General features: G+C 41.3%; 1 protein-coding gene across 1 annotated transcript in view; it reads right to left on the bottom strand.

The window, feature by feature from the left end:
- Positions 1 to 27,570, bottom strand: part of MALRD1 (MAM and LDL receptor class A domain containing 1) — a 464,614-nt gene that overhangs the window by 176,051 nt on the left and 260,993 nt on the right. Inside the window, exons 22-24 of the mRNA XM_089693696.1 lie at positions 19,261 to 19,508; positions 8,515 to 8,803; positions 3,602 to 3,850 (exon numbers count right to left, since the gene is read on the bottom strand). Of these exons, the coding sequence (XP_089549822.1) occupies positions 3,602 to 3,850; positions 8,515 to 8,803; positions 19,261 to 19,508 (786 nt within the window). The remainder of the gene's footprint in view (positions 1 to 3,601; positions 3,851 to 8,514; positions 8,804 to 19,260; positions 19,509 to 27,570) is intronic.

The following is a 27,570-nucleotide window of genomic DNA, read 5'->3' as shown; positions in this document are numbered from 1 at the left end:
CCGACATGCTAGGAGAAAAACATGGCCTCCGGACCAAATAGGATTAGCACAAGCAAGAACCTCAGGCCACAGTGGCCATGCATTGTTGCACTCACCGGGCAAGAAGAGCCCAGTGGCACAGCCCCAGCATGCCGGGCACCCAGAGGAAGGTCCCCGGCTCCAAGGTTCGATCCCCAGCTGATCCCACAACCGGGGAAGCAGCAAAACATGCATATCATTAATTATACAAAACCATATATAATGCATATAAGCTGTACAAAAAATACAAAATACAAGGCTGGGAATAATATGAAATAGGGGAATCTCAAACAATGATACAGAATAAAGGATGTACATTCCCCATATAGGGCATTAGATCAGAACAATATAAGGTATAAAGCAAAGTTTGTAACATGACAAGAACTGTGGGCAGGACACATAGACAGAATGAGGCTTATTGCGTGAACTTCTTTTTCTATACCGCCAAATACAAACCCATGTAAAAAGGGCCTGAAACTGACCAATTCATTCAAGCCAGAGGGGGGGGGGGGGGAGGGAGAATGTAGATGGAAAATCCATCTAAGCTCCAACTGCAACAACAACTTGTTCCTCTCGCCCCCTCTACAGCTCGGATGTACCCGGTCAAGAATAAGAAATAAAATTTTTGGAAATTGACCATCATGTACCATAAGTACATGGCACCCCAGAGATAGTTCAGGGTCACCTGTCCGCATACTTTTTATGTGTCTGTATGCTCGCCTCCAAAACTCCAACTTTGTCTTGCCCACATAAAACATCCACATTCACATAGAAGTAGATATATCACCCCCAGAGTTCCACAATTAGCAAAATGTTTGGATTTGAAGAGAACCCCATTTAGTAGTCTGGGTTGTGCTTCCGTACACATATATTTGAAGTAATTGCAAGCCCCACAGCTAAAAGTACCTTTTAGTTTACAAGGATCTCTAGAGGAATCACCCTTATATACACTTTTTATAATTCGTTCTTTTAAAGATGTAGCCCTTCTAAATGTAATTAAAGGGAAGGGAGTACGAATTTACCTTCCCACAGCATCAAGATATCATCGATGTATCGGCTTCACATACAAATGTGGTTCGTATACATCGATAGATCTTTGTCAGCCAAAAACATCTGCTCCTGGGTGAGTTTTTAAGTTCAGCTGAAGATTTATCTATCTGTCTTTTTACTCCTCTATGTTGTGAGTATATTATATACTTGGAACTATGTAAATACCCTATATGGACATATACTGTATGTTCTAAACCAGGGCTTAAAATTTCGAGTCTAGACCTACTAGCCAGGCACAACTCTTACTCTCCACCAGTTGCCCCACCCAACCTTGCTTAGGTCCGCCTCCAACTCCACCCCCAGCCCTGCCCCCAACCAAACCCCCTTAAAGATTATGAAATTACATTTTTCTTTAGAATAAAGAGTCCAAAATATAAAACTGTATATCCCAGCTCCCCTGTACTCCATTATAGTGATATGACATGTATACAGTAATGTATATCCCAGCTCCCCTGTACCCCATTATAGTGATATGACATGTATACAGTAATGTATATCCCCCCTCCCCTGTACTCCATTATAGTGATATGACATGTATACAGTAATGTATATCCCCCCCCCTGTACTCCATTATAGTCATATGACATGTATACAGTAATGTATATCCCAGCTCCCCTGTACTCCATTATAGTGATATGACATGTATACAGTAATATATATCCCCCTCCCCTGTACTCCATTATAGTGATATGACGTGTATACAGTAATGTATATCCCCCCTCCCCTGTACCCCATTATAGTGATATGACATGTATACAGTAATGTATATCCCAGCTCCCCTGTACTCCATTATAGTGATATGACATGTATACAGTAATGTATATCCCAGCTCCCCTGTACTCCATTATAGTCATATGACATGTATACAGTAATGTATATCTCAGCTCCCCTGTACTCCATTATAGTGATATGACATGTATACAGTACTTACTCCTTGAGTCCCCCGCGGTGGTGGAGAGGGTGTCTCATTTGGCGAGCGGCTTTTTCAAGCCCTGTTCTAAACAAATGTATTTCTAATCTCACAGACTATATCACCTTTGTGCAGAGTCTTTTCCCTGAGGAAGGAGTAGAATTACTCGAAAACGCATCGGATTGTTATAAGACCATTTCTGTAACCAAACAATATCTTTTGATGATGATGTCATGATATATTATGATTTTTGGAAAATAGTTTGTCATTCTATATCTTTTATATGTGTGAAAATATGATGGAAAATAAAGATTTCATATATTTTTACGTTTATGTATTTATTGGGATTTAAAAGTCCCATGTAATTTGGGGGGTCTTTCTCCTAAGTTCATTATATATATATATAGTATATGGCAAAATTCTAATTCACTGCTTAGTGGTTCACTTATCTAAGCTAACTACTTCCAGCCCAGCCTATTGTAAAGCAGCTCGATCATTCACCCTGAAGGACACAGCAGATGACAGATCATTGTACCAGGCCAGCCCTGGTACCATATGATTGCTGTGACCAACTACAGCAATCACACGTCAAAGGTACACAAATGGCTTTCATTCGTACCCATTCATTGACTACTATTGTGATCTCTGTGATTGGTCACAGTGATCACATGGTACAGATAGGACCAATCACAGCTATGGCCAATCACAGCTATCTCAATTGTACAAAATGGCACATGAATGGAAGCTATTCATAAAAATTATTGCTTATAACAGTGATCATCACTGTTATAAGGAATCATAGTATGAAAAAAAAAACCTGATCACCTCCCCAGAGTAGTCAGTATCCCTGATCACTGCCACATCAGTCATATGATGACTGCTCTGCTGACAGAATGTAAAAAAATTGTGACAAAAAGTTACAGCTTCAAATAACCATGCCTCTTACTAAATACCTTGGGGTGTCTACTTTCCAAGAAGGGGTCATTTGAGCGGTATATATACAGTCCTGGCATTTTAGGGTATCAAAAATTAGATAGGCCGTCAGTGCATCAGGACTGATCAATTCTCAAATATACAGTATATACCATAGATTGCAGATGCTATAACGTTCACACAGACTAAATAATATCAAATGATTGTAGTTATATTTACCAAAGAAATGTAGCAGAATACATTTTGACCTAAATTTAGAAAGATTTTTTATTTGCAATATTTTCCAACAGAAACTAAGAAAAGCGTGTTTTCATTACCTGTATTTTTTCTGTATACTTTTAATTTATATAGCAAACTAATAAAAAACCCAGTGGTGATTAAATATCACCAAAAGAAAGCTCTACCTGTCTCAAAAAAAACCCCCAAAGCCATAAACGTTTAATTTGGGTACAGTGTTGCGCGATTGAGTGATTGGCATTCAAAGTGTGACAGCGCGGACAGCTAAAAACTGGTCTGGGCAGGAAGAGGGTGAAAGGGTCCGGTATTGAAGTGGCTAAGCAAGCAGCTAATGACATTTAAACACAACAAGTAGTAAAACAAGGAAGGGGATGAGAGCCACAAAAGTATGACATCAATGACAGCTTCCCTATTTCAAGGCTGAAACCTTTTTTTAAAAAAGCTATAACACACCTTTCTCATTTCCCGTGGTATGGTCCACAATCTGAGGTTTCAGAGTTTGTGAAGCGTTTCCTCCTAAGATCCAATCAAAGTTGTCTGCCAAGGAGTTCTGCCAACCACACAGACCATCTTCAAATGTGCAGGAAGTGCCACAGTCCTTCTCATCTGTATTATCCCCACAGTTATCCACAAAGTCACATTGCTCTTCTGGCCTGTAACAACTCTTATTTTTACAAATCAGGAAACCGAGTGGGCAAAACCCTGGGGAGGCAAACAACACAAACGTCCTATAAAATTAGAATTCTGTTGATCTTGCTTTGAGTTAATTCACATAAGTTACAGCAAACCTGCTCTAGGTCTACATGGAAAACATATTCACTTTGAAGCTAAAAAAAAACAAATTAATGCCAGTCTGTACTTATTAGTAAATCATACAATTATTTTTTTAAGTACAACTACTGTATGCACCAAGTTTGGCTTGGTTTCAGCCTCATGCAATCCCCCATACAGCAGAATTTAGACTGGAAGAGGAAAAGCAGGACTGGAAACCAATCAGAGGTGCTAAATGCAACAGTGCTATGCATGCTGATAGGAGGAGTGAGCAGTGGGATGATCTCAGCAGTCTGCTGATGCTCTTTCACTCTCCAATCAGCAGGGCGGGTTGGAGAGAGGACAGTACTGTATCCCTTCTACATTCTATAACTGTAACTAGGGCCATTTGTTGGAGAGTCGGATTTTTAAAACAACTTTCCCTCCAGCAGGTAAACTAAAACTTCCACGCTGAGCCCTGTAGGAGAGAGGGTGCAGCATGCATGTTTAAGTTTGTCTGCTGTTTAATAGGCTGCTGTCAGAGTGAGATAGCTGGAGAGAGCAGTAGGATGATGAGTGTTTCTGGAGGGTGTGATTACAGGGGGGTATCTTGGGGGGGGGTTGTTCAGGGTGGGGGAATATCTCGGGGTGTGATCAGGGTATGGGGGGTATCTGGAGGGTGTGATCAGAGTGGGGGTATCTAGGGGGTTATCAGCAGGGGGGGAATCTGGGGGGGTGTGATCAGGGTGGGAGGAGTAGCTGGAGAGTGTGATGAGAATGGGGGTATCTGGTGGGGGTGATAAGAATGGGGGGTATCTGGGGAAGTGTGATCATAAGATCAGGCTGGGGGGTATCTAAGGAGGTGTGATCAGTGTGGGGGATATCTAGGTAGTGTAATCAGTTTTGGGGTATCTGGGGAGGTGTGATCAGGGTGGGGGGGTACCTGGGGAGGTGGGATCATGTGATCAGGGTGGGGGGTATCTAGGGGGTGTAATCAGGGTGGGGTTATCTGGCGAGGTGTGATCTGGGAGTTTGTTTATAAGAGGAACAAATTGGAAGTTTTAGTTTGCCTTACCTGTCAGCTGCCTGTGTCCAGTGAGGGGAAGCAAGGAATGTATACCCCCGCCCCCTCATTACTTACTGCTGCTTAATGGAAGTTCAGGTCAATTATCAATGGTGTGTGGCGTCATTCACGCTGTGCCACATTACGGGTGCAACGTGAAGGAGGTACCAGCTCAGCTGTAGACAGTGAGGGGATGTGGTGGAGGGGGCGGGGTGGCAGGAGGACAGTGGGGAAGGGGCGGCAAAATGCATCTTCGCCTTAGTAGACAAAAATCCTTACACCGTCCCTGACTGTAACAGAGAAAGTAGTGTCATCCTACAGGTACTATTTGAGGGAGCTGTGCAAATATTAAGATTGGGTGGAAAAAAAAATTAGATAAAACGACTCCCCTACATGTATTTATGTTTCTGTATCATTAGCTGTTTGCCTGCAGTTTAGTTTTAAGGCTCGGCTCACCAGCAGCACACGCTCATCTTTCCTATAATTCCTCACTTTATTAGGATGGTAGGAGTGGGGGAGGAAAGTGTAAACCCTGAGTCCCTCTAGTCATAAAAAAAAGGTTGTAAACCTCTCAAATGAAAAAAATAACAAAGTATATCCTTCCAAAGTCTGTACTTGCCTCAATCCAAAGCAGCTAGTGTGCACTGTCTTTTCACTGATATCTGCAAGAGTCACTTCTGATCATTAATGCCGACATCAGGGAATTCCAGGGGGCGGCCTGCCCACCCTCCAGCACACAGCAGGTGATTGACAGCCTTAGCTGTGCACGTTTCCCAATGAAATTGTGTAGAGGGGGGTGTATCCATTCCCTCCACTCAGCTTTCATATTACACTCAGCTCCCTACACTATGCTGTGCAGTGTGTGACATCTGAACCCCACCTTCTGGAGCTCAGAGATCCTGTGTAAAATGTGTGTTTTAGGAGGCTGCAGAGAAGAGATGGCTATAGATCAACAGGTACAACTTATGTAGGAGGATTTGTTTAATCTCTGTGTATCATCTGAGGCCAGTCACTTCAGTGGACATACAGTATGTAGGGGTTTACAACCATGTTAAACATTGCTGAGGACCATGTGCCAGCCTTGGGCCAATTATAAAGCACCATTTCTGTCACAGAGAGATGAGATTGAATCAAATGTTTCTCAACACCTAAAAGTACAGGGTATACTTTTTAACTACTCACAAAAATATATGGGGCTTGATTTTGTTCAGAATATTCAAACTTAACTTATATCACCCACTGGGATTACTAAAAACACTTTAACAGAATTTCAGTACACTTTTGTATTCCCCAGTCAAAAGGAATCTCCTAAAAGGATGCAAAATTCACATACAGAAATCCTAATTAAACCGAAATAAGCCAAGTTTATTCCACTATTTGAACTAATCATATTAGTGTAGCATTTTTTTGTGCCATTATTGGGTTGTTTTGTGCCTTTTGGTTTGGATTTTTTTCTGTCTTTTGGGTATATTTTGTTGCTTTTTTTGAGTTGATGTTATGTTGTAGAATACCGGTAATTATTTCCTGTTATATACATTTGGTTAATTCCCACTTAATTAAGATTTCTGCATGTGTATTTTTTTCTATCCTTTTTGGAGATTCCTTTTGTTTTGGGCATACAAAAGTATATATATATTTTTTTTACTTCTGGCAGTTGAATGGAGTGGCAGAGGGGCAAAGGAAAGGTAAGTATGCGCTGCTGTGAAGGAGACATGAAAGAAAACCTGCTGATTTGCCCTGCAGAAGCAAATCAAAGGTTTGCTTTAACCATTTTGCTGCAAGGCCCTGCACTCCACATTTAAACTCAGGTGGCTGGACCATTTTTGCAAGACAGTCCCTTCCTCTGCAGCCTGAGCTGCACTACAGATGAATGAATAGAAGTCTGCACAGACTCCTATTCATTTACAAAATGACACAGTAAACACTGTTTACTATGTTTAATTCAGAAACTGAAACATAGTAAACACAGTTCACTATGAGTCAGTGATGAATGAACAGAGTGATCGCTACTGATCACTTTGTTCATTCAGGAAAGAAAAGTGAGTTGATTAGCACAGGTTTACAAGCCCCCCATTCTCTATCCTGACAGTCACGATTTCCCAGGCAGCAGCTGCCGAGAGGGGGTGGAGGGAATGCCGGCCAACAGTGCTGCATGGGAGGGCCACGGGAGATTGTGGGGGGCACCTAAGGGGGGTGTCACAGCTGCAGCCTGCAGGAACCCTTTAAAGGGTTTGCAATTACTGGCAGGAGAGGCAGAAGAGGGAAGCTGGTAATTGCAGAGCCACAGGGGATCGGTGCTGGCTGAAGAGTGATAATCGGCTGGGGGGAGGGGTACAGGAAGGGGGCAGGGGTTACATCAGCAGGGAGGTTCTGCAGTTATTGGTGGGAGAGGCAGAGGAAAGAAGCTGGTAATTGCAGAGGGTGAGAGGCAGAGGAGCAGCAGGTGGGAGAGGGGGTCACATTTTAGGTAATTGTCAGCCACTACTAAGAGCTATTGGTTTGTTCAGAAGAGTTCTGAGCAGGGGCGGACTGACCATTTGGAAACTCGGGCACTGCCCAAGGGCCTGGGATCAGTGGGGGGCCCCATGAGATTCCCCTGGTACCTTTTTTATAGGCTTTTTTGAGTTTGGGCAAGGACACAGGGCCCCCATGATCCCCTATTGCCCCATGAGTTGTCAGTCCGCCCCTGGTTCTGATATAAGTTCATGAGCTTACAGCAGAAGAAGGAAGTCAGGTCCATACAATATACAGACCTGACCTCCTTGAATCAGTGCTGTAGGTCCACACGCAGTACGGACCTGGCAGAAAAAGGGTTAAAGAGCTTGAATCTAAATTTAGAGGAAGGATTTATAGGCCAAGCTACTCGATTTAGTAGTTTTCCTTATTTTAAAGCAGAACTAAACCCTCCTATCTCTGTCAGCCAAGCAAGCTGCCATCCTAGCCTCTGTTTAATCTGCAAATGCCATGTGGCTGCACATGTGATCAGTTATGACATTCAGCTCGTTCAGCAGGGACTGGCCGAATTTCAGTCCGTGTCTGGCCAGGCTGGTTGTACAGAAGTCTAGCTACACACTGATCAGTGTGTTCTGATGGTGGGGGAGCCTCCCCACTGTCAGAACACAATAGCACAGTGGGAGAGGAACTCTTTCTGGTATCAGGGAACCCCTGCTAAAATTTGCTATATCTACAATTTATGATACATTATTGTGATGGTCAGTGGGAGGAATGCTCCTTACATATGTGGTCATTGGGAAGAATTATCCCTTAACAAGTAGCTTAAAAGATCAATGGTGTCAGGGAAAACATATCTGAGAGGCAGAAACTGTCTATTGCTCATGGAACCCCTATTATCCTCTGGAGGAACCTTAGGGTTTCATTGAACCCTGGTTGAGAAACCCTGGATTAATGTATGGCCAGCTTTAGCAAAGTACATTCGAAAATGTTTAAACCTTAATCAAAGTGATTTGTTAAAAACATACAATGGGACAATTCTTACTGAAACATAAAATTGCTAGGACGATGATTAATCTGAAAGGACAAAGACATGCGTTACCTTTCATGGGCCAGGTCTCGTGAGATTCAGACACAGAGGAAGGAATGCAGTCGTTAGACAGAACTAAGTCATCCAGAGCGATGTCCCCTCTTTGATCTTTGCCCACTTTCCCTTCAAATGTGACATAAAAATCCTCTCCAAGTTCATGGAGTTCCAACTCCTTCCTCTGCCAGAAATTCCCCTGGTCCCTGGTCAGGTTAAAAAGCAGCACCTCCTTTCTACTTGGTGTCACCTGATGCACAGTCAGCGAGCCGATTCCCTCTCCGTACATGAAAAAGTAAAAGATCAGCTAGGAAAGAGCACACAGACAAGAGGGCCTGAAAATCAGACTGACAATCATATACTGACAATACGGGACATTTGGAGGCATAGTTATGAAGCAGATAGAAACCAGAAACACATTATGCTCTGCACTGCATGGGGTGCTTGATGGCATATGCAATGGTGGACTTCAGGCTAAGATTATTATTTGCAGAACATAATATGCAGTGAACATGCATTGAAGCAGCATCAGGAAAGAAGGCAATCAACGGGGAAGGTCATCTAAACCCAAAAACAAAAATGTTATCTATAGCTACTTACCAATCCTTACATATTTCAGCTGCATTAGTCTTCTTTTTTGTGTTTTTCCTTTATTTTTCACCTGGTGATTTTAACAGTAACACTGTCCTAGGAGACAATGCTTACTTACCATAATGTATCTATGGAGAAACAGCACTGTCACACTACGACAGGACTACAATAACCTACAATATGTTAGGAGAGGGGTTCTGTAGTCCCCAGAGAAAGCTGGGAACAATGTACCTGCTAAGAATGCAGCACGGGCAGAAAGCTCAGGAAGTTATCAGATAACAAGATTTCTGGCAGGATCAGCAACTTTTTGTTGCACTTACCAAACAGCTATGTCAAAATGCTTTAATTGGCTTGTTTAACAGATCAAAAGAGAGCAAATAGGAAAAGCTGTTACATACCTTTAAAGCGAAACAAAACTCTCTGTGTCAACATGAACTATTTTTAAACCCTTTGCTGCTAGAATTAGTAAATAGATAGGAAGATGTATTATATTTACTTATTTAAAACATGTTTTTTTAAATTTCATCAGTTGCTTCCTGGTTTCTGGCCTAGGCCAAAATGGTGTCATACATCCCAGGAGTCTTCATGAGCATTTTTTTTCCTACATCTGGATCTGTCTGCATAAACAAAGGAACACAGCACCTCTAAGTGTGCACTGCTATAGTATTTAATAAGAAGATAAGTAGTAACTCACATCTTAGAAATCAAAAACAGGCTAACATAGTGGGGCACATTGATGACATCAGACGCCGAACGTGACCGATCTTGGACAACTTGGAGACTCTGCCAGGCTTCACCACCTATGCTACACATACACAGCACCATCTTCTGGCGGACCTAGGCTATCTCCTTCTGGTACAGTCACCCAACATCTGGCTAGAAGACGTTTACCTCTCCACCACATGAGCCTGTTTTTAATTTCTAAGATGTGAGTTACTACTTATCTTCTTATAAAATACTATTACAGTACACACTTAGAGGCGCTGTGTTCCTTTGTTTCTTCTACCACAGAGTTATGCTTCGCTCCATCGCAGTTTGCCCTCAGTGCCTACTGGACTACCCTTGCCCACTTGGAACTTCATACTACATACATGGATTCCTACACCATGCGCCTGTCATTCTCCTTGTACTGGATCTGTCTGCATGCCTGAGCTAAGGGCAGAAGGATTCCAGAAAGTAAATGCTACACCAGCCATCTGCCTTTACTCCAGATGGCCACAGCTAAAAATCCTAGAGGGGTGTTTTTCAAAGTAATTTCTTAACAAAATAAAGCATGGAGACTTGGATGGATGAGTGAGTTTGCTTATATATTAAAAATAAACTAAATAGCGTTTTCAGTTTGTGGTGCTGAGATACAGTTAAAGCAGAACGTCATCCTAAAAGGGAAGTTCCACTTTAACACCTTCATACCCTTAGTAGGTACCCAGTCCAAACACCTAGGCAATCAGAGCAAAAGTTCTAGCCCCTACCTGCAACCTTCTAGGACTATTCACAGGTCCCAGAAGGCTGCAGGACCATTCATACAGTGTAGCTCAGTTCACGCATGTGCAGTGGGAAGCTGGCTGTGAAGCTGGAAGGAGCCACAGCCGCCTTCTCTTAGTAAACATGCTGGAGTTGGGGATCCGAAGACCGGCAAAGAAACGGCCTGGGTGAGGACAGCACTGGATCCCTGAATAGGTGAGAATCCTTTTATTAAAAGTCAGCTGCTACACTATTTGTAGCTGCTGAGTTTTAATTTTTTTTTAAGACTGAAGATCCTCTCTAACCTCTTGCTGACCATGTAACGCATATATGCAGTAGCAAGAAAAGTGGGCTTTAACCACTTCCCGTCCAGGCCATGTATATAAACGGCCAGACGGGAGCAGTGCAGGGGTGGGTGGCCGTTTATAAATGGCCTCCCCGCCCCCTGCTTGTGCGCACTCCCTGGGAGCGCACAGCACCACAATCCGGTGCCCGCTGTGGAACACATATTGTTGTACAGGACCTCTGTGTGAGGTCCCGATCACGTGATCACTGATTGGCCAATCAGTGATCACATGAAGAGTAGTAAGCAAGATGTCATTTCTGACATCATTGCTTACTACCTGTGAAATCTGTGAATGATCACAGAGGTCACATGGTACAAGGCTATTCACAACAGTCTTGTACCATGTGACAAGCTGTGACCAATCACAGCTCACACAGTATTTCTCAATGGCTGCAAGAATGCAGCCAGAGAGAAGGAGAAATTATTGCTTTTACAGCCTTTATGGGTGTAAAAGCAATCAGTGTAAAAAAAATAAATCAATCTTCTTAAGCCCCCCCCCCCTCCTCACTATGGTGACACTGTACTGCTAAGGTGACAGTATGTAAAAAAACCCATAAATAATAATATATAAAAATAAAATAAAAATGTAAAAAAAAATTTGAAAAACACTTTTTTTAAAAAATGTTTGGACTTTTTATTTATATAGCAAAAAAAATAAAAATCCCAGCGGTGAATAAATACCACCAAAATAAAGTTTTATTTGTCTCAAAAAATGCTAAAAAAAACATATGGGTACAGTGTTGCATGCCTGCGCAATTGTCATTTAAAGTGTGATAGCGCTGAAAGCTGAAAATTGGCCTGGACAGGAAGGGGGTAAAAGTGTCCGGACTTGAAGTGGTTAATGCCCAGCTGCCACACATATGCATCCACAGCAGCCTAAGTTGCATGCTGAGAGCGCTCTGACTTGATGCCCCCAGCACACAACTGACAGCTCTGGGTCACAGCTTCGTAGTGTCCTGCTGACTCTTGATCCAGTCACAGTGGTCGCATGATACAGAAGCAGCGCCGCCTACTGGACATTAAAGCCACCTTAAAGGGCCACCAGTACTGGGATTAAAAAGACTTGTCACCAGACCTCACTTTTTAGTAGAAACCTTTGCAGCATTAGAAGACAATAACCACTTGCATGTTTTTTTTTTTAAGGTTTTATTTTTAAATGTGTAATTTTAGTAAAATCTGACCACTTCCTGAAACTGCCAATTCCTTTCTGTGCCAGCCCCTGCTCCTAAATCCTCCTACAACCCCACCCTTCTGCTATGTGGGCAGACAGCAGGAACCTGCACAGCTAGTCCTTAGTAAACCTTTACGACTTCAAGCAAGATCCATAATTTATGGTCTGTGCACATATTAAGTAATTAAACAGAAGTATCAGTTCCAGCAAAATCATTATTGCACACAAAATGTGGAGGAGGTCTTTGCAGGCATTATTCAGTACTCTGCTGTGTGCAAGCTCCTACTATCGACCTCCTTGCCCTGGGAGCTGTTCAGTGAGCCTGATACATAAATAAAGGATGGAGGAGGGGGGGGATTACCAGGGACCTTTGTTTGAGTAAGGCTATGAGTCTGCTTGTGAAGATTGTTAATGATATTATTAGTATGGAGACAGGATTGCAGAGACAGAGCACTGCGGTCGATGTACATCGAGGAAAGCAAGCATTGCTGATTGTAGCACTATAGCGGTGACAAGGCCGGGGTCATATCTGACTCCTGCACAGAGACCACTGCTGTGACACAAAGCATATCCATCTGGCTGCATCCTCATGCCTGGCATAGGGCTTTCCTACTGGGGCTGGGGGCATATTATAAAAACTAATGAGCAGTAACCCTAGGATCACTGTATGTACTGTATATGCTGTATTCCGCAGCATTTTGCAGAAACGCAATACAGTCCATTTAGCATGATTTCCTATGAGACATGTTCACATTTCCATGTTCTCACCCGGTGCGGTTTTTGGAAGGGGTCAGGGACTTTTTAGAACGCAAAAAGTTGCGTTTTTGGTTCTATAGACTTCAATGGAAATGCTGCAGAAAAGCATGTAGTGCGTTTTTTATGCGTTTTGCCATGTTTTTGATGACTCTGCATTTTAAGTCTGCCTAGCAACAAGAAAAATAACAAAAATGAGAAAAAAAATGCAGGTGCAAAAATGCAATGCAGAAACGGCTCAAACACAACCTGCATAGGTGTGAACGTAAAAGACAAGAGGAATACTGCTCAGGCAACAATCAGCATCAAACCGAAGCAGGCGCAGGTCCTGCTCACCACCACGCAATCTGCATCAGAAAAAAAGGTTGGCCGCATACCGTAGGAATGATGAATATGCGTGAATATAATTTATTAATCCATAAGACAACAGATGCACCAGGACATGTACATGGATGATAACACGTTTCACATGATCACATGCTTAATCATAACAAAGAAAGAATCGGAAATGCTGTCTTATATATATCAATCAATGAAGAACACCTGTCTTAATCAGCATTCCTGGGACTCAGAGAAATGTCTACTGATACAATGTTATAGAGCAGGGGTGTCAATAAAACATGTAAAGACATTATGTCAGAAAAAGAAACCAAAAAAGAAAACAATAAAATGTAGATGAAAGAAAATAAAGAGTGCATTTAAACAAAAATAATAAACAAATGTCCTGAAAATAGAATGGAGACCAAAAAGTATCATAAACATAATATACATATAAACATACATACAAAAAATATATGTCTATGCATAAAACCATAAAGTCAATACAGATTCAGACAGATATATGCCAAAAAAAGTTATTCCAAGTTTGGAACACTCAATGTGGGAAGAAAGCCTGAGAAAAAAGAAGAACATGATGTAGGAAAAAAGGACACATACTGCAAATATATGCTACAGGTAGATATGAACAACATATTCACAGTAAATGTAACCCATGATATGTGTGTACATACGTGCGCACCACACAGCACATGGAAAATGCATAACCATACTGGTGTAATGATAGTAAAAAGGTGCATGCAAGTGTGTGTACATGCGCACATACATACACACAGATACATACATACACATACATACATACACACACATACATACATATACACACACATATTGAAGTGCAAAGAAACAAGTTCAAAATGCTAATCATAAAAATATGTAATGTCCCATTCACGATTCAAACCTTGAGGGACACGAGTATTCAAATGAAATATCCAGAAGACCTCCCTTTTACACAACTGCAAAAAGATGTCACCACCCATTTTAGATGGCCAGATTTTTTCAATGACTTGTACCTGCACTGCCGATGCATCTGCCGCATGGCACTTATTGAAATGACGGGCAACACTAGTAGAAAGATGTTTTTCAATGCTATATAAATGTTCATAAAAACAATCCCTTAAGCACCTGGTCGTGCATCCCACATACTGGACACAACAACATTTGCAAGTAATCAAATAGATAACATAAGTAGTGTTACAATTGAAAAATGAGGTAATATTATATTCCTGATCATTAATAGTAGAATTGAATTTATTACCTTTCATAATGTGTGCACAGCATGGATAGGAAAGGGCATCACAGCGATAGTTGCCATTGAAGTGCAACACGTTGTGGATTGTGTCTGTGCAGGACTAAAGAAACTGGGAGACAAAGAGTTACCTAAGGTGGGAGCTCTTCTAGAGACCACATTAATGCCGTCTTTAAGGATGTCTACACATGTCTGATCCTCACATAAGGAGATAACGGGTAACAATGTGCTTAATATCATTACATTCCAAGCTAAATGAGGTGGAAAAAGTAAGTTTCCTTCTGTTAGAATCATTAATATAAGTACTATCATCTGTCCTATTTCCACTCCCACTATATAGTTCGTTTTTTAGTAGATTTTCTCTCCATCTAGAACTGGCTATACAATATGCTCCATCCAACATCCATTTGGGATATCCCCTTTGTAAAAAACGCTGAAACAAAACAGAAGCCTCCCTCTCAAAATCTTGTTGACCACTGCAAATACGATGAATACATAAATATTGTCCAACAGGAATGCTTTTGATAAAGTGTTTAGGATGACCCGATTGGGCCAACAAAAGGGTATTCCCAGACAAAGGTTTCCTAAACAAACTCATGGGGGTTTATTTACTAAAGCTGGAGAGTGCAAAATCAGACTCACTTCTGCATAGAAACCAATCAGCTTCCAGGTTTCATTGCCAAAGCTTCATTGAACAAGCTGAGGTTAGAAGCTGATTGGTTTCTATGCAGAAGGGAGTCTGATTTTGGACTCTCCAGCTTTAGTAAATAAACCCCATGGTGACTCTATGGTTCTCACTGGTCAAACGGACGTCCAGAAATAAAATCTCTCTCTCCTCTATTTGTCCAGTGAATTACAAATTCCTATCATTGTTATTTAGCAGAAAAGACTCCCAAATCTTTGTCCACAACAAAAATGAGATCATCAATGTATCAAAAGAACATTTTAAAATGGCATCTAAAGGGATTTTGGGTGCCATAAATGTGCGACTGTTCCCACCAACCCACATAAAGGTTGGCGAGTGATAGTGAAAATTTAGCTCCCATCACAGCCCCACACTTCTGGAGAAAAAACTCACCATTTAAAGTAGAGAACTTGTGGGTAAGCAGATGTTCTAACACATCCAAGATGAATAAACGATGTTCAATGCTCAAACCAGTATCATGTTCAAGGTAAAAGGAGACCGCTTTTATTGCAAGATGATGGGGGTATAGAAGAATATAAACTAGTAACATCGCAGGTCACCCACATGAGACTGTCATCCCAACACAGACCATCTGCAATGTTAAGAAGATGATTAGTGTCTCTTAAATAACTTGAAAGTCATAAAACGAGAGGCTGGAGCTGGGAATCCAACCAGTGACCCAACCTCTTGTTTAAGGAACCAATACCTGAAATGATTGGCCTCCCTTGTAATGAGTTTTTGGTAGGTGGTAGAATGTGGACAGTACAGGAAAATCAGGAACCAGATTATCAGCCTCCTTTTTGGTAAAAATACCAATAGGGAATCCCTTGTCAACAAGACTTTTAACAGTTACTTTATATTTTTTTTGTGGCATTACCTTTTAGTCTAATATAGGTGTGGATATCTAGAAGCTGTTTTTCTGCTTCCCTCTGATACATGTCAACACTCATAATCACCACCATTCCACCTTTATCAGCATTACGGATACGGAAAATTGATTTATCATTTTCCAACTTTTTCAAAGATATTCTTTCCCCATGTGTAAGATTGTCATGCCATGGACTCAAACCAGCAGACACCTGCAATGCTAAGGTAGTCAGGTCACGCTCAACCAAATTCTGATATTTATCCATACCTGAACTACGTGATTGTATAGGGTAAAAATCCAATTGAGTCCTAAAGGGAACAGACTCAGACAAATCAGTGCCCACATTGGAAAACATATTACCCCCTCCCTCCTCGCGGTCTTCAAAATCTCTTATAGCACATAATTCTCTAAAGTATGAACCTCTGGGGTGGGTTCCAAGGAGTGAACATTAGAATTCAAAAAATGTTCACCATCATCTCCATCCCGTTCAGAAAATAAATGTTTTTTGAGGGTAATGTTTCTAATATATTTGTTAACATCCAGAATTGTGTCAAATAGATTGAAATGTCTCTGTGGGCAAAAATTAAGTCCCTTGGTCAAGAGAGATTCCTTGTCAGTAGTGAAGCACCTGTTAGAAAGATTTAACACATTTACAGTACCAGTTACATCTTGCGAGGTGGTATTTGTAACGAATATCGGTTGCCACTTGTTCCTTCACCATCTGTTTCCTCTTCTTGTCTTCTTATACCCTTTTGGTGGTTCTTTTCGTGGGTTTTGTGCTTCTGTTTCACATTTTTTGAAGGAACAGGTGTAACTAGTTTCATTCTTCTGTCTGAACCCTGATTGTTGCATAGATGAATGATCCAAATCAGAGGCAGCCATTGTATCCTCCAAAAATTCCACTTCAATATCTGAGAAGCTTACGTGTTTCTAACTGGAAGGTTGCCCCAAGAACGTCATCAATATAGTCATATATAACGTCATCAACTCAAATATAGACCATGTTTGTATTGTAATGTAATTTGTCTCGTAACATTTTTTCTTTTTTTCCTTGCATAGTTTCCTTTTCCAATCGATCCAATTTATCATTAAGGCGTTTATCCAATTCGACAAATTCAGCCGCATTTTGGACCAGTTTAATATCCTTCTGCAAAATGGAGATTTCTTTTTGAAGTTTTTCAATCTCTTTAGTTTTAGAGAGAATGATAATGTTCATAAGAGCAAAGGAACAAGTAGAAAGAATATCTGTCCACTGTTTCTTTAAATCATCATCGAACAATTCAAACCTGGGGAATTTGTATATGCATTATATACCTTTACCTTTGTTCATATCTACCTGTAGCATATCTTTGCAGTATGTGTCCTTTTTCCCTACATCATTTTCTTCTTTTTCCTCAGGTTTTCTTCCCACATTGAGTGTTCCAAACTTGGAAGAATGTTTTTTGACATATATCTGTCTGAATCTGTACTGACTTTATGGTTTTATGCATAGACATATATTTTTTGTATGTATGTTTATATGTATATTATTTTTATGATACTGTTTGATCTCCATACTCTTTTGGGGACATTTGTTTATTATTTTTGTTTAAATGCACTTTATTTTCTTTCATCTACATTTTTTTTTTCTTTTTCTGACACAATGTCTTTACATGTTTTATACACTCTATAACATTGTATCAATAGGCGTTTCTCTGAGTCTCGGGAATGCTGTTTTGATATTTAGAGCATTTTTCTGGCAGAAAAACTGTTAAATGCTCCCAAATGCTGCTAAACCCTCCTAAACACTCTTAAATGCTAGTATAAAAAAATCATTCAAAATTAGCGGGGGTTTTTTTCTACCAAGAGCACTGGCGTTTTTTTAAGCCCAGTATGCATGGAGCCTTAGGCTGCATTCACACTTGACTGTTTTGTAGCTTGAAACTCGAAGCTCCAAAAAAGCTCAAACTTAAAAAAACAATTGTTCTCTATGGTGCCTGTTCACACTTGATTACAGAAATAGGCACCATAGAGAACAACTGATTTTTTAAGTCTGAGCGTTTTTGGAACTTCAAGCTACAAAACGCTCAACTGTGAATGCAGCCTAAGTGTTGTGTTTGATATTCCGTAGGTTCTGCTAGCTATGGGCATACTCCAGGAACATTGGTGGGTTTAGTGAGCCAAGTCATATCATTGTTTTGGTGAATATAGAATCATACATATACAAAATCTTAGTTATTTTGTTTTTCTATTTAATACATAGGAGATTGATATATAATTAGGGAATAAGTATTAGGTAGGTATGCAAGCCTGAACATTTACTCATCAAGAAGAAAAAATCATGGGGTCTCACCCAAAAAATTCATACCAGGCCCATATCTGAGAATGTATCCTGGCTGGCCAAGAAGGTGCTGACCTCCATCCTGAACCATGCCCTCAACATGGGGGGTGATATCTTGTCAGGGGGTACCTCACCTGTGCACCTTGTCCCCACATTAATGAGGAAAGGTCCTCTTTTCCACAACCCTGGCCTGGTTGGTTGTAGGGGTCTGTGAGAGGAGTGCTTATTTAAATCTGAAAGCACCCTTTAACAATTTGGGAGCCCTCAGATACTGGCCCAAAAGGTCTGCTATAAAATTTAAGGGGCCTCTGGCCATTTCTTTTTGGGTGCCCCCCCCTTAAAATTCATACTAACATTTGCAGGGCCTGGTATGAATTTGAAGGAGGACCTCTTGCCGGTTTTTAATTTATTTCTCTTTTAAGGGTTTCCTCCATTACCACCTTTAGCAGGCCCTCATCTAGGTAAGGGTCTGGTATAGGTGAATGGAATCCCCGGCCATTTTCTTACAAACAGAATTAAGCAGATGGGATGTGTCATTTTGTCAGCAATTTAAACACACTGTTTTTTTTTGTAAATGTTTGTTTTGCTGTAGTAGGTTGTATAAAACGCAGAAATGTGCCACTTCACAAGCAGGGTCAAGGCATCCCTCAGATATGTTATTTAATGGAGTTTTGCTTTTTTAATGTTTCACTTTAAGCATGGCTAAAATCACTGCTCCCAGACAAACTGAATTTTTAAAAATGTTTTCTTGCATTGGTTCATGTCCCCAAGATCAGTGCCCAGTCCCCACGCCATTTGTTTGACAACCTATTCCCTGTTAGACTAGAAAATGGCCAGAACTGATTTTAAACATTTGGCCCATATTGACTTCAATGACATACAGATTCACCAAAGCTGCCCCAAACTGGCCCCAGGTGTGTTGGTCTCATCACTAGGTATAACAGAAAAAACACATGTAGTTTCTCCATTGGTTATAAAACATACCTTGCAATTTCTGCTCCACTTGCTCACCAATGGGCCAGAAAGTTTGGCTTCTTGGCCCGGTAATTGAGGAAATGAGCTTTCAATAAAAATGTAACTCCCAGATGGATTTTGCAGAGAGTGATCAGTGACGGGTCCAGTGCCAAGTGTTGGGGTGCTGCCAGCTCGTATGCTCCAATCAAAATCATCATGTCGGTCTTGTTTCCAGTCGCAAAGGTTGAACTCAAAGCTGCAGCGTCCAAGATAGCCATCTAGAAACATTAAAAATAATGTACTACCTTTTCAATATTCCTTTAGCTAAATGTGTAACAAAGATACAATGTTAAATGCTAATAGCCCATTCAAGGTCAATGGGATGCCTTAACGCAAAGAATATCAATGCACAAAAAAAGTACATTAACCACTCGCCTACTAGGCCAATTTTCAGCTTTCAGCGCTGTCGCACTTTGAACGACAAATGCACGGTCATGCAACATTGTCCCCTTATGAAATTTTTATAATTTTATTTCATACAAATAGAGCTTTCTTTTGGTGTTATTTAATCATTGCTGGGTGTTTTATTTTTTGCACTATGAACAAAAAAAAAAGAGCAAAAAGTATTATAAAATTTTGCAAACAGGTAACTTTTCTCCTTCACTGATGTGTGTTGATGAGGCTGCAGTGATAAGCAGCACTGATGGGCACTGATAGGCTGCACCAGAGGCAGACTGACAACTCATGGGGCCCCCAGGCAATAGGGGTTCATGGGGCCCCTGTGTCCTTGCCCAAACTCAAAAAAGCCTATGAAAAAGGTACCAGGGGCATCTCATGGGGCCCCCTACAGAGCCTGGGCCCTAGGGCAGTGCTCGAGTTTCCAAATGGTCAGTCTGCCCCTGGGCTGCACTGATGAGGCAGCACTGTTGGGCATTGATGAGGAGGCACTGATGATGCTTCACTGATATGCAGCAATGGTGGGCACTGACAGGCGGAACTGATAGGCACTGATAGGTGGCACTGATAGGCGGCACTGATGGGCACTGATGAGTGACACTGACAAGCAGCGCTAACTGACAGCCCTGACTGGCAGCACTGACTGATGGCACTGACAGGCAGCACTGCTGGGAACTGATGGGTGGCACTGATAGGCACTGATGGGCCGGACTGATGGGCGCAACTGCTGGGCTTCACTGATGGGTGGCACTACTGGGGGGGGCACTGATGTGTGGCACTGCTGGGCACTGATGGATGGCACTGCTGCGCATTGGTGGGAGGGACTGCTGGGCACTAGCTGCTGTCACTGCTGGGCAGCACTGCAGGGCACTGATCATCATGACTCCCTCCCAGAACTGGGAAACCGCGCTGTAGCCATCATTTGGCTATAGCGCGGTTACCACCTGGTTAACAGATATGTTAATGCACATGGAGAGGGGTACCTTAAACCATATCTAAACCCCAAAACAAGCATTTTATATTTTCAAGCGTACCAGTCCATAGATGTTGTGACTGCATTTGTTTTCTTTTTTAGCCTAAGAACATTTTCAGCAAGTGCATAAAATACCTGTTGATATTGCTAGAAATGTAGTGTCCTTGTCACCTCTTGTGAGCAGAAGAGAAATCACAGGTGACTTGTTCACACATGCTTTAAACTTTTAAGAGGCATATTGCATGTCACTGCAGGGTGTTGGAAGAGCGGCCCCATTCAGCATGGGGAGAAGTATAATACCTGTCACAGTAGCAAAGCATCACATCTGTGGAATGTGTACACCCTAGGGTAGCCACCTTATCCCTTTAAAACTGAACACATATTAATTACACAGGTTCTCAAGCTGATTAAGTTGGTAATTAAACTCAGTTAGTGCCTTATGTGTATTAAATCAGTCTCAGAACCTGTGTAATTAATATGTGTTTGGTTTTAAAGGGATGAGATGGCAACTCTAGGGTGTACACACATTCCGCAGATGTCTCTGCAGCTAAAGGGGGTAGTGATTTGGGGGGGGGGGGGGGTAAAGTGCAATTCAACTGTAGGGTTTTACTGCCCAACCGCTAGTGTTAGCAACCACAAAGAATCTTATCTTTATTGTGTGAAACTACTAGTCCCATCAATCCACCATGCAATGGAGATGAACAAATGCAGACATGTTTAAAGTTCAGTCACAGTAACAACCATGGCTTCCTCCATAGATACAGTGGAGAAATACGTGTACCCAGTACACCCAGGGACTGGAAGTGTGTTATTCAGATGATTAACAAGTGTGAAAAATAGAACAAATCCTGAACAATGAAAACTAATGCAGCCACCACAGCTAAGGACTGACAAGCTGTAATATTTAAAATTTTTGTTTTTAGGTTTATATATACTATATTACCCCTCCAAACCATTGGATGTTCCAACCACCTCCATCGCCACAGGTGTATACAATCAAGCACCTAGGCATGCAGACTGCTTCTACAAACATTTGTGAAAGAATGGGTCGCTCTCAGGAGCTCAGTGAATTCAACCTTGTGCCGTGATAGGTTGCCACCTGTGCAATAAGTCCATCTGTGAAATTTCCTTGCTACGAAATTTTCCACAGTCAACTGTTAGTGGTATTATAACAAAGTGGAAGCAACTGGGAACAACAGCAACTCAGCCACCAAGTGGTAGGCCACGTAACATGACAGAGCGGGGTCAGCGCATTCTGAAACGCACAGTGCGCAGAGGTCACCAACTGTCTGCAGAGGCAATAGCTATAGACCTCCAAACTTCATGTGACCTTCAGATTACCACAACAACAGTGCGTAGAAAAATTCATGGAATGGGTCTTCATGGCCGAGCAGCTGCATTCAAGCCTTATATCACCAAGTGCGGATGCAGTGGTGTAAAGCACGCCACTACTGGACTCTAGAGCAGTGGAGACATGTTCATTGGAGTGACGAATCACTCTTCTCTGTCTGGCAATCTGATGGATGTGTCTGGGTTTGGCGGTTGCCAGGAGAACAGTACTTGCCTGACTACATATGCCAAGTGTAAAGTTTGGTGGAGGGGGGATTATGGTGTGGGGTTGTTTTTCAGGGGTTGGGCTTGGCCCTTTAGTTCCAGCGAAGGGAACTTCTAAGGCACCAGCATACCAAAACATTTTGGACAATTTCATGCTCGCTTTGTGGGAACAGTTTGGGGATGGCCCCTTCCTGTTCCAACATGACTGCACACCAATGCACAAAGCAAGGTCCATAAAAACATAGATAAGTGAGTTTGGGGTGGAGGAACTTGACTGGCCTGCGCAAAGTCCTGACTTCAACCCGATAGAACACCTTTTGGATGAATTGAGCGGAGACTGCGAGCCAGTTACCTCCAGACCTCAAAAATGTGCTTCTGGAAGAATGGTCATACATTCCCATAGACACACTCCTAAATCTTGTGGACTAGAAGACTTGAAGCTGTTATAGTTGCAAAGGGTGTGCCAACTTAATATTGAAACCCTACGGCCTAAGACTGGGATGCCTTTAAAGTTCATGTGCGTGTAAAGGCAGGTGTCCCAACACGTTTGCAATATAGTGTACATTTTAAAGGCCTTATTTATATAGCTTTCCATAACCAAAATCACAAAACTGCAGAAATTAATATTTATTTAGATCAGGCATTGTGCTGTTAATATCTCAGTAGCTCATCAGTTTCTTAGGTTCCATTCACGCTATTGTGCTGTGGTAGTGCCCACCTTGTCCCAGCGAACGGTAAAGAGCATTACATGCAATGGTGTGATTTAGTCCCAAATGGCACTCCAATGAACCTTGCCTAATGTATGTTATGGTTCCCTGTCAAAAATGCTACATGTACCTTTCTTTGGCAGCCCTTTCAAATGAGTGGTCCACCTCAATGCAAAGCATGTTAACACATTTGCACTAACTCAGTGCAAAGATGTGAATGGTCACTGAAGATGAATTCTGGTTACTATGAGATGCAGCTTGTGCACAATTTTATTTGCCTTACTGAATAAGTCTAAAGGTACATAAAAAAAGGAAAAAAAACTTATTTGCATTCTGCCCGTAAATTTCACTATCGGTTACAATGCCGAGTTTGATTAACTGCACACATGCCAAGGTCAGACACAGTAAATTAAAATGGAGATTTGCAATAGTCTGAACTGTGTGGTAAATTAATACTCATCAAGTTGAGCAGCTTAGACTTATATACACAGGGGTGTTTAATGCTCCCTGTAAAAAGTTTATTCAGTATATGATTTTATTTCATTGATATTATCCTGGAACCCTCCAAAAAAAAAAGAAACATTTCTAAAACAATTTTATGAAGAGTATCTTGTTTAGACAGAACAAATAAGTAATGTACAATGTTCATGTATACTGTTTGTGCTAAAAAAAAAATGAAGAAAAAAAAACAAAGCAAAACAAAAAATAAAGTTTTCTAAAGTGACCCTGTTATCATAGTAAAAAAAAATAAACGGGCAGATTCGGGGGCAGGTGCCACCTGGGACTTAACACTTTTAAAGGATTTGGATGGCATGTCTGCCGCTTGGCTTTGCAGTTTCTCCCACCATTTACTATGTTATTACTGTATTTTGCTTATTCAGGGCAAAGTGACAGGTTCTCTTTATAATGCACACCCTCTCCATTGGTACTTACCTTCCCTGTGATCCCCAGCCACACCGTCTACCTGCTTACACAGTGTTATTGACCTTCTCCTCTACCCATGTGACATTGTTCAGGCATGGAGATTGGTTCTTGGAAGGCAGGGGAGAAGGTCATGATCCCCTATGTAGCACTATCTACAAAGGAGCCACTTGATAATTTGGTTTGCCTCGGTCTGGTGAACAACCCCTCGGACACACCATGTTAAACAAATAGAATCTGCAATACTGTTGAGGGCACAAAGATGAATACTCTGCACACAACTATAATTCAATATTAAGAAGAAGACACCAGACTGGTTAGTGAAAACGAAACTTAATATATTGTTACAGATTAAAGTAGGTTCATAAATGAGTAAATAGAGAAGTCAGCTAATTACAATTCATTAGACAATATGATTACTAGCTTACAGCAGTTTAGAGTGGAATTCCATATAGCTGATGTAACCTATACCTGGTAACCTACAAATCAGCATAAAGCAATGGCCTAGATACCATTAACTGCAATGGTAAACGGTGCTGTAATAACTTTCTTGTAACCAGTATGCTATACTGCTATACTGCACTCTATGTGCACTCTATGAATGACTATGCTAAGACCCAGATCTTTCTGCAGGGGTACTCCTGTCTATAGGCAGCACATGAAGTCCTTGTAGAGCAGCTATCTAAAGACACAGTCTTTGCTCTAGTTCTGCAGCCAGCTAGCGTTGGGGCCCAGTCTTTACATTGGTGCACAGCCCCAGTAACGTCTGTATGCAGTGGAAAAGTCTGCTAGTCAATTGTCCATTACCTATGTGCAAAAGAAAAAATAGAAGGCGCACCATCTAAGTGTATCAATTTAACCATCTCATTGTATCAATTTAATAAATCATCAGATAAAACAAAGCATTAAAAACACTCACAAAACCAGATGAATTACAGGCACATCAATGTCGTGGGATATCGTGACGTCAGTGGAGGAACCACCCATCTTGCATTGTTGTCACAAAGTTGGACGTTATTTCCGGTTCTGTTAGAGGCTTGCACTCCAGCGTGGTTATGGCATCGGCCCTGGCTCTGCACCTCTTTCTAGCTGTATCCTGTGCAGCTGCACAAAAGTGCCACTCCACTAGCCTCCTGGTGGTCCTTTCTACCGATCCTCACAAGCAACCTGCCTAACTTAGATGGTGCATCTTATGTTTTTTCCTTTATTTATTTAGTGCACCGAGACCATCCAGCCTCTACATTAGTGAATGTTCACACTCTTCTCTTTGGGACCCTGGGAACCTTTTCACTGTCGGCGTCATTGAGCTTTTTTTCCTTTGAACCATTACTTATATGCTCAGTTTCTACTAGCAGCAACAGGTCTATGTCAGCAGTGCCCTCTCACCAGTGATCCTGTTTGTAGCAGATCTGGCTGCCCATACATGGTGTGAAGATCTAAGGTCTTGATGCTTGCACTCCCCAACTAGCTTTGACAGCTCTTACTTAGTGGCTATGTATGTCTTTTACATCTCTTACTGGCCCAGGTCATCTCTGTGATGTTCAAAGATTATGGTTCATACCATGTGGTAGAATTAATCCACTCATCAGCACACCATAAATGTGCCCAACTGCATTTCAGTTGATGTGCAGATCTGTACTGATATGTGCAGTAGCTTCCATTCATCATAGAGGTTAGCGGAGGTCCACAAATAGCCCCTGAAGGCTGTGAAGTCAGTAGAGGACTGTGGGCATGAAGACATTGCACCTTCACACTCTCTTCAGGGCAGCCGGATCCTGTACTGTTGTGTCCTTGAAGTCAATAATGTGACAAAATACAAGATAACAATATGCAAGATAACATAAAAAATAAAATTGTATAGAAATATTTTATAAAGGCTTTGTGGGATGATCAGCAAGAGATTAGTTTTGTCTAAGAGATTAGTTACTATGATCTTGGAAAACTCTTATGAGATGGATCACAGCCTAGACTAAAAACACAATGACGAAAGTGTATGTATAGCCAAAACTTTTTATGAATAGAGTAGGGAAAGGTAAATTCCCCTATCAGGTTACTTTTTGCTCTCTTTGTCCTGTTGGGGGGATTTCCCTTGACTTCCTGTCTTGGAGAAGCAACAAAAGTGAGGGGAGTTTCCATCTTATAGAGCTGTCACCAGAACATTTGTCCACATAGAAAGATTTTCCCTTATCTCTTGCTCTTGTGATATTCTCTAAAATGTAGGATTTCCTATCACTTTCTATCTCAGTGACAATGCTCATCAAGACCAAGAGGTGTGAACCTCCCCATAAGGGGGACAGCAATATAAATTTGGTAGAGGGTCTAAGTCTTCTCCACTTTATTCAATATTTAAAAAAAAAAGTTTAGCCCTAATATATCTGGTTTTGGCATATGCTAGAATATTAAACCAACTGTTATAAAAAAATAAAAAGCCCTGAATGAGTTCACTTAAATATTATTATTATTATACTGGATTTATAAAGCACCAACAGTTTGCTCAGCGCTTTACAATATAATGGGAGACAATACAGCAACAATACAGTTCAATACAAGAGGATTAGGAGGGCCTGATCCTTGGAGCTTACAATGAGGTTGCAAGCCTCAGACATGAAATATGAACAAAGCATATCCCTCTATAGTGTGCACTTGTCTTAATTAAGAGCACTAATTGTCATTTCTGTCTGCTGCTTTGTTCCTCTGCTATCAGCATGAATACCTTCTGACAAGTTTTCCTGACATGAAGAGAAAAATGGTGACAGGGGAGGGAGCTTAGCACACAACCTGTGATTAACAGACTCAGCTCTGTTCCTATGTGCTGTGTGGAGGGGGGTGGGGTGCCCCTTCCCTCCAATCCTCTCTCAGAGCTCTCCTCACTAAGCTCTGTAATGTGTACTTTCAGCTCCCTGCCCCTTGTTTTCTAATAGCTCAGACAAGCTGTGTAAATTCTAAACTTTGAACAGATGTAGAGGAGAGAAGACCGCATATAAACTGGTTCAAATTATGTAGGAGGATTTGTTTCATCTCTGTGTATTTCCTGAAACTAGTCACTTTCACTTCACTTAGAATATGTAAGGGTTTATAATCTCCAGAACATAATTTTAATGTTGAGATAAATTAGTCAAGTAGCAGAATATAATTTGTACTTTATAGTAAAGGTGACCAAAGACATTGGCCAACATCTGTATGTCTATAGGGCTGTCAGCTCAGCATGGGTGGCCCTGGGAACAAACAAATGTCAGACTGCAACCTTTATTCCAGGTGCTAGGAATGTCTTCAAGCTCTTCCTCCATATAAACAGAAGCCCTCATCTGAATACAAGTCTCTTGTATATAGAATAACTAGCCCAGGAGACTTTGTAAGACAATGAGATTGTGAGTGCAAGTTTGACCATTCTGCCATGCCTATGACCAGCTTAACACTAGTTGTTTAAACAATCACTGGTGAAAATAGACAAAAGTATACTTTGCTAATTTTTTAAGGGCTTTTATTCTCTAAAAAAAAATAGAACATAAAGTAGTTACTGGAATACAATACAACACAGAGAAAGCAGTGCCTGTGTCCTCTAAAAAAAATAGACATATGACTGGAACTGGAAAAGTTACCGAATCAATAGGCACATAAAAAGGCACATAAACCACCACAAGCCAGCATGGATAAAGCACAGGTTCTCTTCCCAGGTATACACATCTTGTCACTGCTATTACAAGGGGATCCCCCTCCTGCCTGGAAGAT

Source organism: Staurois parvus, unplaced genomic scaffold, assembly GCF_062004578.1.
Source record: "Staurois parvus isolate SC_StPar_1 unplaced genomic scaffold, SC_StPar_1.0 ptg000636l, whole genome shotgun sequence".
Classification (NCBI taxonomy): Eukaryota; Metazoa; Chordata; class Amphibia; order Anura; family Ranidae; genus Staurois; species Staurois parvus.
This window is presented reverse-complemented; position numbering and strand designations above follow the sequence as displayed.